The sequence below is a fragment of the Drosophila rhopaloa genome, unplaced genomic scaffold, assembly GCF_018152115.1.
Source record: "Drosophila rhopaloa isolate 14029-0021.01 unplaced genomic scaffold, ASM1815211v1 contig_115, whole genome shotgun sequence".
NCBI lineage: Eukaryota > Metazoa > Arthropoda > Insecta > Diptera > Drosophilidae > Drosophila > Drosophila rhopaloa.
The window spans coordinates 15109047-15119072 of NW_025334990.1; the positions used below are offsets into that span (position 1 = coordinate 15109047).

The 10026-nt window shown below is 37.8% G+C and overlaps 1 protein-coding gene and 1 long non-coding RNA gene across 3 annotated transcripts; one reads left to right on the forward strand and one right to left on the reverse strand.

Annotated features, from left to right (window-relative positions):
* Positions 1–318: 318 nt before the first annotated feature.
* On the reverse strand, positions 319–820 carry LOC123037519. The gene is made up of 2 exons (XR_006417526.1): positions 690–820; positions 319–580 (listed from the first exon to the last, which is right to left on the reverse strand). It is a non-coding gene; the product is annotated as an uncharacterized LOC123037519 (long non-coding RNA).
* A 206-nt stretch (positions 821–1026) lies between these two features.
* Positions 1027–4439, forward strand: LOC108043602 (alkyldihydroxyacetonephosphate synthase). Of its 2 annotated transcripts, none has more exons than XM_044458582.1 (6): positions 1027–1059; positions 1161–1442; positions 1761–1847; positions 1910–3098; positions 3708–3812; positions 3879–4439. In XM_044458582.1, the coding sequence occupies exons 2-6, from the start codon at positions 1318–1320 to the stop codon at positions 4281–4283; spliced, it is 1911 nt and encodes a 636-aa protein (XP_044314517.1). In that variant the 5' UTR covers positions 1027–1059; positions 1161–1317; the 3' UTR covers positions 4284–4439. The 2 variants fall into 2 exon arrangements, with proteins under 2 accessions (XP_044314517.1, XP_044314526.1); XM_044458591.1 differs by having other exon boundaries at positions 1042–1059; positions 1164–1442.
* The last annotated feature ends 5587 nt before the right edge of the window (positions 4440–10026 follow it).

Consider the following 10026-nt stretch of genomic DNA (forward strand, 5'->3'; position numbering starts at 1 on the left):
GTCGACCAGTGGCGTATGTTTGACTTTTTCAAGGGGTATTCCAAAATAAAAAGTAAAATAAAAATTGTTTTAAAATAAAAAGGGGAAACAGAATTCTTGCGTAAGCCACTGTTTTTCGTTGAGCGGTATTTCATTCAAAAATCATTTATGACTCACACTATCGCTCAAACCAAATAGACAGATAGCGAAAGTGCCCGACAAATTGGAAGGGTGTGGGGGGAAAATAACACCCCTATGGAACCCACCACCCTCTAACTTGGACTCTCTTCTTTGTGGGCGTATTTTCACCCCCTGAGCGAATCGGTTATATAGAGCACATTTTGTTTAGATGGTTTTATTTAATCATTATTCCCTTTCTGGGAACTTTATTTTAATGCCATCAACTCCAGTTCCCAAAAATCCAGATGGGAATGTTTACTTCTTCTTGCCTTTGCCCTTCTTGGCACCCTTGGCTTCTTTGGCGGCTGGTTCCACGGTGGCGTTTGATCCAGATGTCACAGGATCGGCGGTCGGTTTCGCCCCCGCAGGAGCCGCAGCTCCTTTTTTCGAGCTCTTGGCAGAATCCTTCTTCGCGGGCATTCTGGGGGTACACAAAATGAAATTAATACAGTAAAAATGAACTTTAGGATTTAAATATAGCTAGAATTACGAATTACAAATAAAAACTAAAAATTTGTTTTTTTACTAACCTAACAAGAATTTGGAACAAAACACAGAAAATATGTTTCACTCGAGCCGAACACGATGTTATTCGCTTGTGATTCCGGTACAGAGTGATTTACTAAGGCGTTTAAACTTTCCATTCAAATATTAAAGTCATGGCTTGCTTGGGTCATTTGATAAAAAGAATTATTTAAATTCGAACCGTTTCGCGAATCGGTTAATGGTTCGCGGCCGTTTTGGGTGGCGGGCTCTCTTTTGTACTCTCCGTAATTTCCCGGTTCTCTATATCTCTCTCCGGCCGTGGTCCCATTATTCAGATTTCCGTGCAGTTAAGGGAACGAAAGCCAAGAGCGCGCAACATAGGCCGCATAAATTTCTAGTGCAATTTCTATTTAAGTAATTTTAGTTTTTAGCGCAACGTGCTTGTCACTAGCTTAGGAGTTCCATTCATAAGTAGATAAAAAATATTAAAACAATATAAACTTGTACGCAATCAGCAGGCTACGCTTTTCCTGACGCCGCCGACAAAAAAAAGGGGACGCACAACAATTATCGATTTTGCGCCCATGTGAAAGCGATTGAAAAAGCGTCTGCAATTTCAAAGGAAAAGTATTTTTTATACCTAACCAAACCAAAGTGCAACAAATCCGGAAAATGGCAGCCAAGCGGAATGCGGTGACCACGGAAGCTCCGGAATCGTCGGCGCCCGGCGAAGGTACCGCCCTCGCCCTCGACTCCCGCCTCTCGAAAAGCGTGGAGAGCGTTTTCCCCAAGAAACGGTGAGTACCAAGGACTGTCAGTGTTTACACAGAGAAAAATTATAAGGACAAATTGCAAAATTTTGAATAATTTATAAGTTATTTGTACTGCCTATAATACCACTTAATTCATCAGTTTATTATGATTATATTTATTTCGCTATAAATAACAAATTCTACAAAAGAAACAGTAACTAAGATATTAGGATTCTAATTCAAGGATTATATATTCTTTTTAATTTTAAAACAACATAAATAATTGTAGCTTGCGATTTTTTGTAAGCATTTTAAAAGTAGAACTCTCACTGATGATTTTAAATTCTTTATTCCCTAAAACAGCCACGAGTCCCTGAAGTGGTTTGGATGGGGATACAATGACTCGCAGTTCTATGGCAAGGATGGCATCATCTGTTTTCGCGGTGAAAGGTGAGATGACCACATTAAAAATCCATCACCAAAGCAGTATATAACTCCCTATTCCCCCACAGATATCCCCTTGGTGGCTGTGAGCTGCCCAGCTTCACCAAGTGGGTGGAAAAAAAGTTCGATCTGGTGGTGGATCCCACCAAGCCATTTCCCCAAATGCCGCGAACTTATCCCCGACCCGTGGAGAATGAACCCTTCCTGCACGAACTGAAGGGCACCACGCAGGTGGATCACTCGCTGGAGGGAATCGATCGGCTGGTGCGGTGTCATGGCCAGACCCTCAACGATATATACAGCCTGTGGCACCACAAATTCCGGCGGATTCCCGATCTGGTGGTGTGGCCCCGCTGCCACGACGAAGTGGTCCAGTTGGTGCGACTGGCCCACAGGCACGATGTGATGTTGGTGCCTTTTGGAGGAGGAACGAGTGTGTCGGGGGCAATCACCTGTCCCCAGAACGAAAGTCGGATGATCTGCGCCTTGGACACCTCCCAGATGAATCGACTACTGTGGCTTAACCGGGAGAATCTCACGGTATGCCTTGAATCCGGCATTGTGGGTCAGGATCTGGAGAGGGTGCTAAGAAAAGAAGGATTGACAGTGGGTCACGAACCGGATTCCTATGAATTTAGTACCCTGGGAGGCTGGGTGGCAACCCGTGCCTCTGGCATGAAGAAGAATGTCTACGGCAACATAGAGGATCTGGTGGTGCGTCTGAGGATGGTCACTCCATCGGGAACCCTGGAACGGGAGTGCAGTGCACCGCGAGTGAGTTGTGGACCCGATTTCAACCACCTCATCCTGGGATCCGAGGGAACGCTGGGCGTGATCACCGAAGTAGTGCTCAAAGTACGTCCCTTGCCAAAGGTGAGGCGTTACGGATCTCTGGCCTTTCCCAATTTCGAGCAGGGAGTGCTCTTCATGCGAGAAGTGGCCCGGAGGAGGTGCCAACCCGCCTCCGTTCGGCTGATGGACAATGAACAGTTCATGTTCGGCCAGGCCTTGAAGCCGGAAAAGTCCTTTTGGTCCAGTGTGGTGGACGGACTGAAGCAGCGCTACGTTACCTCCTGGAAGGGCATCGACCTCAACCATATTTGTGCAGCCACCTTGCTTTTCGAGGGCGATCAAAAGGATGTGGAGCGCCAGGAGGCACTCATCTATGAGATCGCCGACAAGTTCCAGGGATTTCCAGCGGGCGGACAAAATGGGGAACGCGGATACATACTCACATTTGTGATTGCCTACATTAGGGTAAGTGTATTTTTTTATTTCTAAATAAATAGCGTAAAATTAAAGTGAAAATCAACATCATTAGTTTTATGACAAAGTGTTTCCGGTTTTACGACCCAATGTATGACTGGCTTTACATAATGTAGTTTCTCAGTTATGATACTAAGGGATTAAACCTGTCACAGTCATTATATTTTATGACTAAAATTAGATAAAATATTATAATTACTATTTTGATATGGCTACTTAATTAGTCTTTCTTATCTTATATAGTTTGGTCATAATTAAAGTAAAGAATCTAATCGCTGATATTGGAATAATTTCTGAATGATTATCATTTATATGTGAAACCTCACTCAAGTTAAACATAATTCAGTTTAATAAATCTTAAATGCAATCAACTTTGGAAAACCTAATCATTTAATTTTAAAATAATAATAAACAATACCTTTTTTTGTTGATGTTAAACACTTAAAAAACCAGTTTGTGAAAAACATTTGTAATTATTTGGTATGTTGTTCTTAAATTTATGACCTTTCATAAGGTTGAAAGATAGTAAATAGCTTTACTTATTTTTTCTTTAAGTTATAAAGCCACGTTTACTAAATTAGTTTGTATATATTTTCACAGGATTTTGGCCTGCATCAGGGAATTGTGGCTGAGTCCTTTGAGACCTCGGTGCCTTGGGATCGCTGTAGTCTGCTATGTCGCTCCGTCAAGCAGCGTGTAGTTTCTGTAAGTATTATACTTTTATTATACTTTACACACCTATTAACCATTGTCTATTTGCCCCTTTTTAAGGAGTGCCACAAACGCAGCATTACCTATTACACCATTTCGTGTAGAGTAACCCAAACATATGACTCTGGTGCCTGTATTTACTTCTACTTTGGATTCCGTTGCACAGACGTATCCAATCCCGTCGAGCTTTTCGAGGCCATCGAGCACAGTGCTCGGGATGAGATCCTCTCCTGCGGTGGATCACTGTCCCATCACCATGGCGTGGGCAAGATCCGAAGCCATTGGTATCGCAATGCAGTCACCGAAACGGGTAGTTCACTGTACTCGGCGGCCAAGCGACATCTCGATCCAAAGAACATCTTTGCTCTAGGTAACCTCCTGCCCCTGGAGGAGGTCCCTCCAAAGGCAGAGGTGGAGCCTCCGTCATCATCGTCCTCATCGTCACCACCAAAGGCCAAACTGTAAAGGGTAGCCCACTTGTCCGGGCGCTTAGTTCATTTACTAGTCTTAGTCACCATACTGATTTCCTAGTCGCTCTTTTGGGGGTTCTATACCAATCTGTTCTTTCTAGCGGGCTCATGTTTTCTATGGGTTTTGATAAATAAATGGAGTATTTCTAAATGTTCTGCAGTATTTACTTATTGAATGGTTTTAATATAAACTTATATACACCTAACAACTTTTTATTGAGATAAAATGTATGTGGTTAGAATATAAAATTTTGAATGTTGCAAAAAGGATACTGCTTTAAAATCAAATATTTTGTATATTCCTAGTGAAACCGTACCTAGTCACATATATTAGAACATAACTATATTTCTTCCTGTGCAACCATTGCCATAGACACAACATTGATTTGTGTGTGCGTGTCCCGGCTGCAGACCAAATGCGAACTGCTGATCATTGTCTTCTCATCTGCTCATCGAAGTCATTTGCGGCTTGATGGCGCACCGTGCCGTCCAAGAAATGAGCCAGCATCCAAGATCCAAGCGCCCAGAGCCGAGAGATCAAATGTCATCAAGTTGTCAACTTCGTTAGCATGCCGCAAGCCAGCGATCGAGCTTGGCTTAAAGATCTTTCTTGGCCTGGCTGGTTAAACAGATGCACAGAAAAAATATCAAATAAATTAAAGATTGTTATGGGAATTGCTCTTTTAAATAAGAAGCTATCCTTAAATACTTTTCAATCGAATGAATTAATATTTAAGAATTTAAATTTGAGAACACAAAAGTGCTTTGTAAAATTGTATTTTTTATTTGATATTCTTTCTAGAAATTTTTCAATTTTTTTGGGGCAGATGGTTTTATCTGTTTGTTTAAACAAAGTGAATAGTTTTTAACGAAAGATTATAGTATTATTTTAAGAGTTCCTTAAATCTATTTTTCAAAATCTGTATATATTTTTTAGATATCTTTAAGTAAGGTATGTTTTTCAGCATGGTCAAGGAAATAGGAATGAATACAAGACTTAGCTTGCAAAATTCAATTTGTAGTTTAGATCCCTCTTGGAAATCCTAAATGTAAATTGTCCCCTGTTTAGTTCCCTGCCATAAATGATATTACCAATTTTTCACTGTGTGCAAATAAGAAGGGGAATGAGGCAACTCCGGCGGCTTATTGATGGTCGAGTAGAAGTCGTCGACTTGGCCTGTCTTGTTACCCTGGCATTGGATACTATATGGTATATTATGGTACGTACCCCCCGAGTGCATTTCGGCCAGGCTCGCACACACATGCGGCCTATAAATAAAGATTACAATCAGGCGAAGTGAGCAGAAGAGGAGTCCGTCTAAGCCACGGCCTGCCGCCTGGAAATTGTCAGCAATTAACCCGCGGGTCAGTCCCGGAAAACGTTGGCAGTGCCGCGACTGCAGACCCTGTGATTTATGCCACAGCGCAGCCTCCGAGCCAAAAACCCACAATCAAGGCCAAGGGAGATCGGAGAATTACAATCCTGACACGTTCGCCAGGCGAAAAACAAAGACGAAATGCTCTTCTACCTGAGGGGAGATGGACATAACTCATTTGCATTGAATGAAAGAATACTGCAGACGAAGGGGAGTGGCAGGGTCTCGAAATTATCAAGGAAAAGAAAATAAGAAGTGGGCAAAACTAAACATTAGAACATCAGCACGTATGCTCTCCTTACAGCCAACAAAATGATGCTGTTTGTGTAGTGTAGAAGATCAAAGATAGGCACACAATCTAAGGCAACCAATTTTGGTAGAGTCCTAATTATTTTGTTTTCAATATCTTGAATTGTACGTTCAATTTTTATATTAATTTGATTCAAAAAGTTATGTTGTTTTTAAAATAGATAAATATTATATATCGGAGTATATAAAGTTATGGGCTCTAAAACTCCCATTTTGGGTCTTCTTCAAGTCGTCGGAAACTTAGAAATAACCAACATGAAAATGGGTCAAAAAATTGATGAACGATAAATGAAAAATTTAAATGCAGATTTTCAGACAATCAAATCACAAGTCTTAAGAGGTACGTCACTTTAAAATCGGATTAAATTTGGTAAAGTTATGGACTTTAGAAGTCGAATTTTGCGTCACTATTTTACAACTCATCGGAAAATTATAAATAACTAACATGAAAATAGGTCAAAAGTTCTAAAGAAAAATTTGAATGCAGATTTTTAGGGAATCGAATCACAAGTCTTTAGAGGTATGCCACTTTGGAATCGGATTAAATTTGGTAAAGTTATGGAATCTAGAAGTGCAATTATGGGACTCCATTTTTCAAGTCATCGAAAACTTAGTAATAACTAACATGAAAATGGGTCAAAATTTTGATCAACGTTAAATTGAAATTTTTAAATGCAGATTTTTAGAGAATCGATTCACAAGTCTTTAGAGGTATGCCACGTTGGAATCGGATTAAATTTGGTAAAGTTATGGAATCTAGAAGTCCAATTATGGGACTCCATTTTTCAAGTCATCAAAAACTTAGTAATAACTAACATGAAAACGGGTCAACATTTTGATCAACGTTAAATTGAAAATTTTGAAGGCAGATTTTTAGAGAATCGATTCACAAGTCTTTAGAGGTATGCCACTTTGGAATCGGATTAAATTTGGTAAAGTTATGGAATCTAGAAGTCCAATTATGGGACTCCATTTTTCAAGTCATCGAAAACTTAGTAATAACTAACATGAAAATGGGTCAACATTTTAATCAACGTTAAATTGAAAATTTTGAATGCAGATTTTTGGAGAATCGAATCACAAGTCTTTAGAGGAATGCCACTTTGGAATCGGATTAAATTTGGTAAAGTTATGGAATCTAGAAGTCCAATTATGGGATTCCATTTTTCAAGTCATCGAAAACTTAGTAATAACTAACATGAAAATGGGTCAAAATTTTGATCAACGTTATATTGAAAATTTTGAATGCAGATTTTTAGAGAATCGATTCACAAGACTTTAGAGGTATGCCACTTTGGAATCGGATTAAATTTGGTAAAGTTATGGAATCTAGAAGTCCAATTATGGGATTCCATTTTTCAAGTCATCGAAAACTTAGTAATAACTAACATGAAAATGGGTCAAAATTTTGATCAACGTTATATTGAAAATTTTGAATGCAGATTTTTAGAGAATCGATTCACAAGTCTTTGGAGGTATGCCACTTTGGAATCGGATTAAATTTGGTAAAGTTATGGAATCTAGAAGTCCAATTATGGGACTCCATTTTTCAAGTCATCGAAAACTTCGTAATAACAAACATGAAAATGGGTCAAAATTTTGATCAACGTTAAATTGAAATTTTTAAATGCAGATTTTTAGAGAATCGATTCACAAGTCTTTAGAGGTATGCCACGTTGGAATCGGATTAAATTTGGTAAAGTTATGGAATCTAGAAGTCCAATTATGGGACTCCATTTTTCAAGTCATCAAAAACTTAGTAATAACTAACATGAAAACGGGTCAACATTTTGATCAACGTTAAATTGAAAATTTTGAAGGCAGATTTTTAGAGAATCGATTCACAAGTCTTTAGAGGTATGCCACTTTGGAATCGGATTAAATTTGGTAAAGTTATGGAATCTGGAAGTCCAATTATGGGACTCCATTTTTCAAGTCATCGAAAACTTAGTAATAACTAACATGAAAATGGGTCAAAATTTTGATCAACGTTATATTGAAAATTTTGAATGCAGATTTTTAGAGAATCGATTCACAAGTCTTTGGAGGTATGCCACTTTGGAATCGGATTAAATTTGGTAAAGTTATGGAATCTAGAAGTCCAATTATGGGACTCCATTTTTCAAGTCATCGAAAACTTCGTAATAACTAACATGAAAATGGGTCAAAATTTTGATCAACGTTATATTGAAAATTTTGAATGCAGATTTTTAGAGAATCGATTCACAAGTCTTTGGAGGTATGCCACTTTGGAATCGGATTAAATTTGGTAAAGTTATGGAATCTAGAAGTCCAATTATGGGACTCCATTTTTCAAGTCATCGAAAACTTCGTAATAACAAACATGAAAATGGGTCAAAATTTTAATCAACGTTAAATTGAAATTTTTAAATGCAGATTTTTAGAGAATCGATTCACAAGTCTTTAGAGGTATGCCACGTTGGAATCGGATTAAATTTGGTAAAGTTATGGAATCTAGAAGTCCAATTATGGGACTCCATTTTTCAAGTCATCAAAAACTTAGTAATAACTAACATGAAAACGGGTCAACATTTTGATCAACGTTAAATTGAAAATTTTGAAGGCAGATTTTTAGAGAATCGATTCACAAGTCTTTAGAGGTATGCCACTTTGGAATCGGATTAAATTTGGTAAAGTTATGGAATCTGGAAGTCCAATTATGGGACTCCATTTTTCAAGTCATCGAAAACTTAGTAATAACTAACATGAAAATGGGTCAACATTTTGATCAACGTTAAATTGAAATTTTTAAATGCAGATTTTTAGAGAATCGATTCACAAGTCTTTAGAGGTATGCCACGTTGGAATCGGATTAAATTTGGTAAAGTTATGGAATCTAGAAGTCCAATTATGGGACTCCATTTTTCAAGTCATCAAAAACTTAGTAATAACTAACATGAAAACGGGTCAACATTTTGATCAACGTTAAATTGAAAATTTTGAAGGCAGATTTTTAGAGAATCGATTCACAAGTCTTTAGAGGTATGCCACTTTGGAATCGGATTAAATTTGGTAAAGTTATGGAATCTGGAAGTCCAATTATGGGACTCCATTTTTCAAGTCATCGAAAACTTAGTAATAACTAACATGAAAATGGGTCAAAATTTTGATCAACGTTATATTGAAAATTTTGAATGCAGATTTTTAGAGAATCGATTCACAAGTCTTTGGAGGTATGCCACTTTGGAATCGGATTAAATTTGGTAAAGTTATGGAATCTAGAAGTCCAATTATGGGACTCCATTTTTCAAGTCATCGAAAACTTCGTAATAACTAACATGAAAATGGGTCAAAATTTTGATCAACGTTATATTGAAAATTTTGAATGCAGATTTTTAGAGAATCGATTCACAAGTCTTTGGAGGTATGCCACTTTGGAATCGGATTAAATTTGGTAAAGTTATGGAATCTAGAAGTCCAATTATGGGACTCCATTTTTCAAGTCATCGAAAACTTCGTAATAACAAACATGAAAATGGGTCAAAATTTTAATCAACGTTAAATTGAAATTTTTAAATGCAGATTTTTAGAGAATCGATTCACAAGTCTTTAGAGGTATGCCACGTTGGAATCGGATTAAATTTGGTAAAGTTATGGAATCTAGAAGTCCAATTATGGGACTCCATTTTTCAAGTCATCAAAAACTTAGTAATAACTAACATGAAAACGGGTCAACATTTTGATCAACGTTAAATTGAAAATTTTGAAGGCAGATTTTTAGAGAATCGATTCACAAGTCTTTAGAGGTATGCCACTTTGGAATCGGATTAAATTTGGTAAAGTTATGGAATCTGGAAGTCCAATTATGGGACTCCATTTTTCAAGTCATCGAAAACTTAGTAATAACTAACATGAAAATGGGTCAAAATTTTGATCAACGTTATATTGAAAATTTTGAATGCAGATTTTTAGAGAATCGATTCACAAGTCTTTGGAGGTATGCCACTTTGGAATCGGATTAAATTTGGTAAAGTTATGGAATCTAGAAGTCCAATTATGGGACTCCATTTTTCAAGTCATCGAAAACTTCGT

Excerpts from the sequence above, each read along its gene's own strand:
- LOC108043602 (XM_044458582.1), top strand. The coding sequence starts at position 1,318 with ATGGCAGCCAAGCGGAATGCGGTGACCACGGAAGCTCCGGAATCGTCG. Across the intron at positions 1,443-1,760 it reads AGCGTTTTCCCCAAGAAACG|CCACGAGTCCCTGAAGTGGT; the intron begins GTGAGTACCAAG and ends TCCCTAAAACAG. Across the intron at positions 3,813-3,878 it reads TCAAGCAGCGTGTAGTTTCT|GAGTGCCACAAACGCAGCAT; the intron begins GTAAGTATTATA and ends CCCCTTTTTAAG.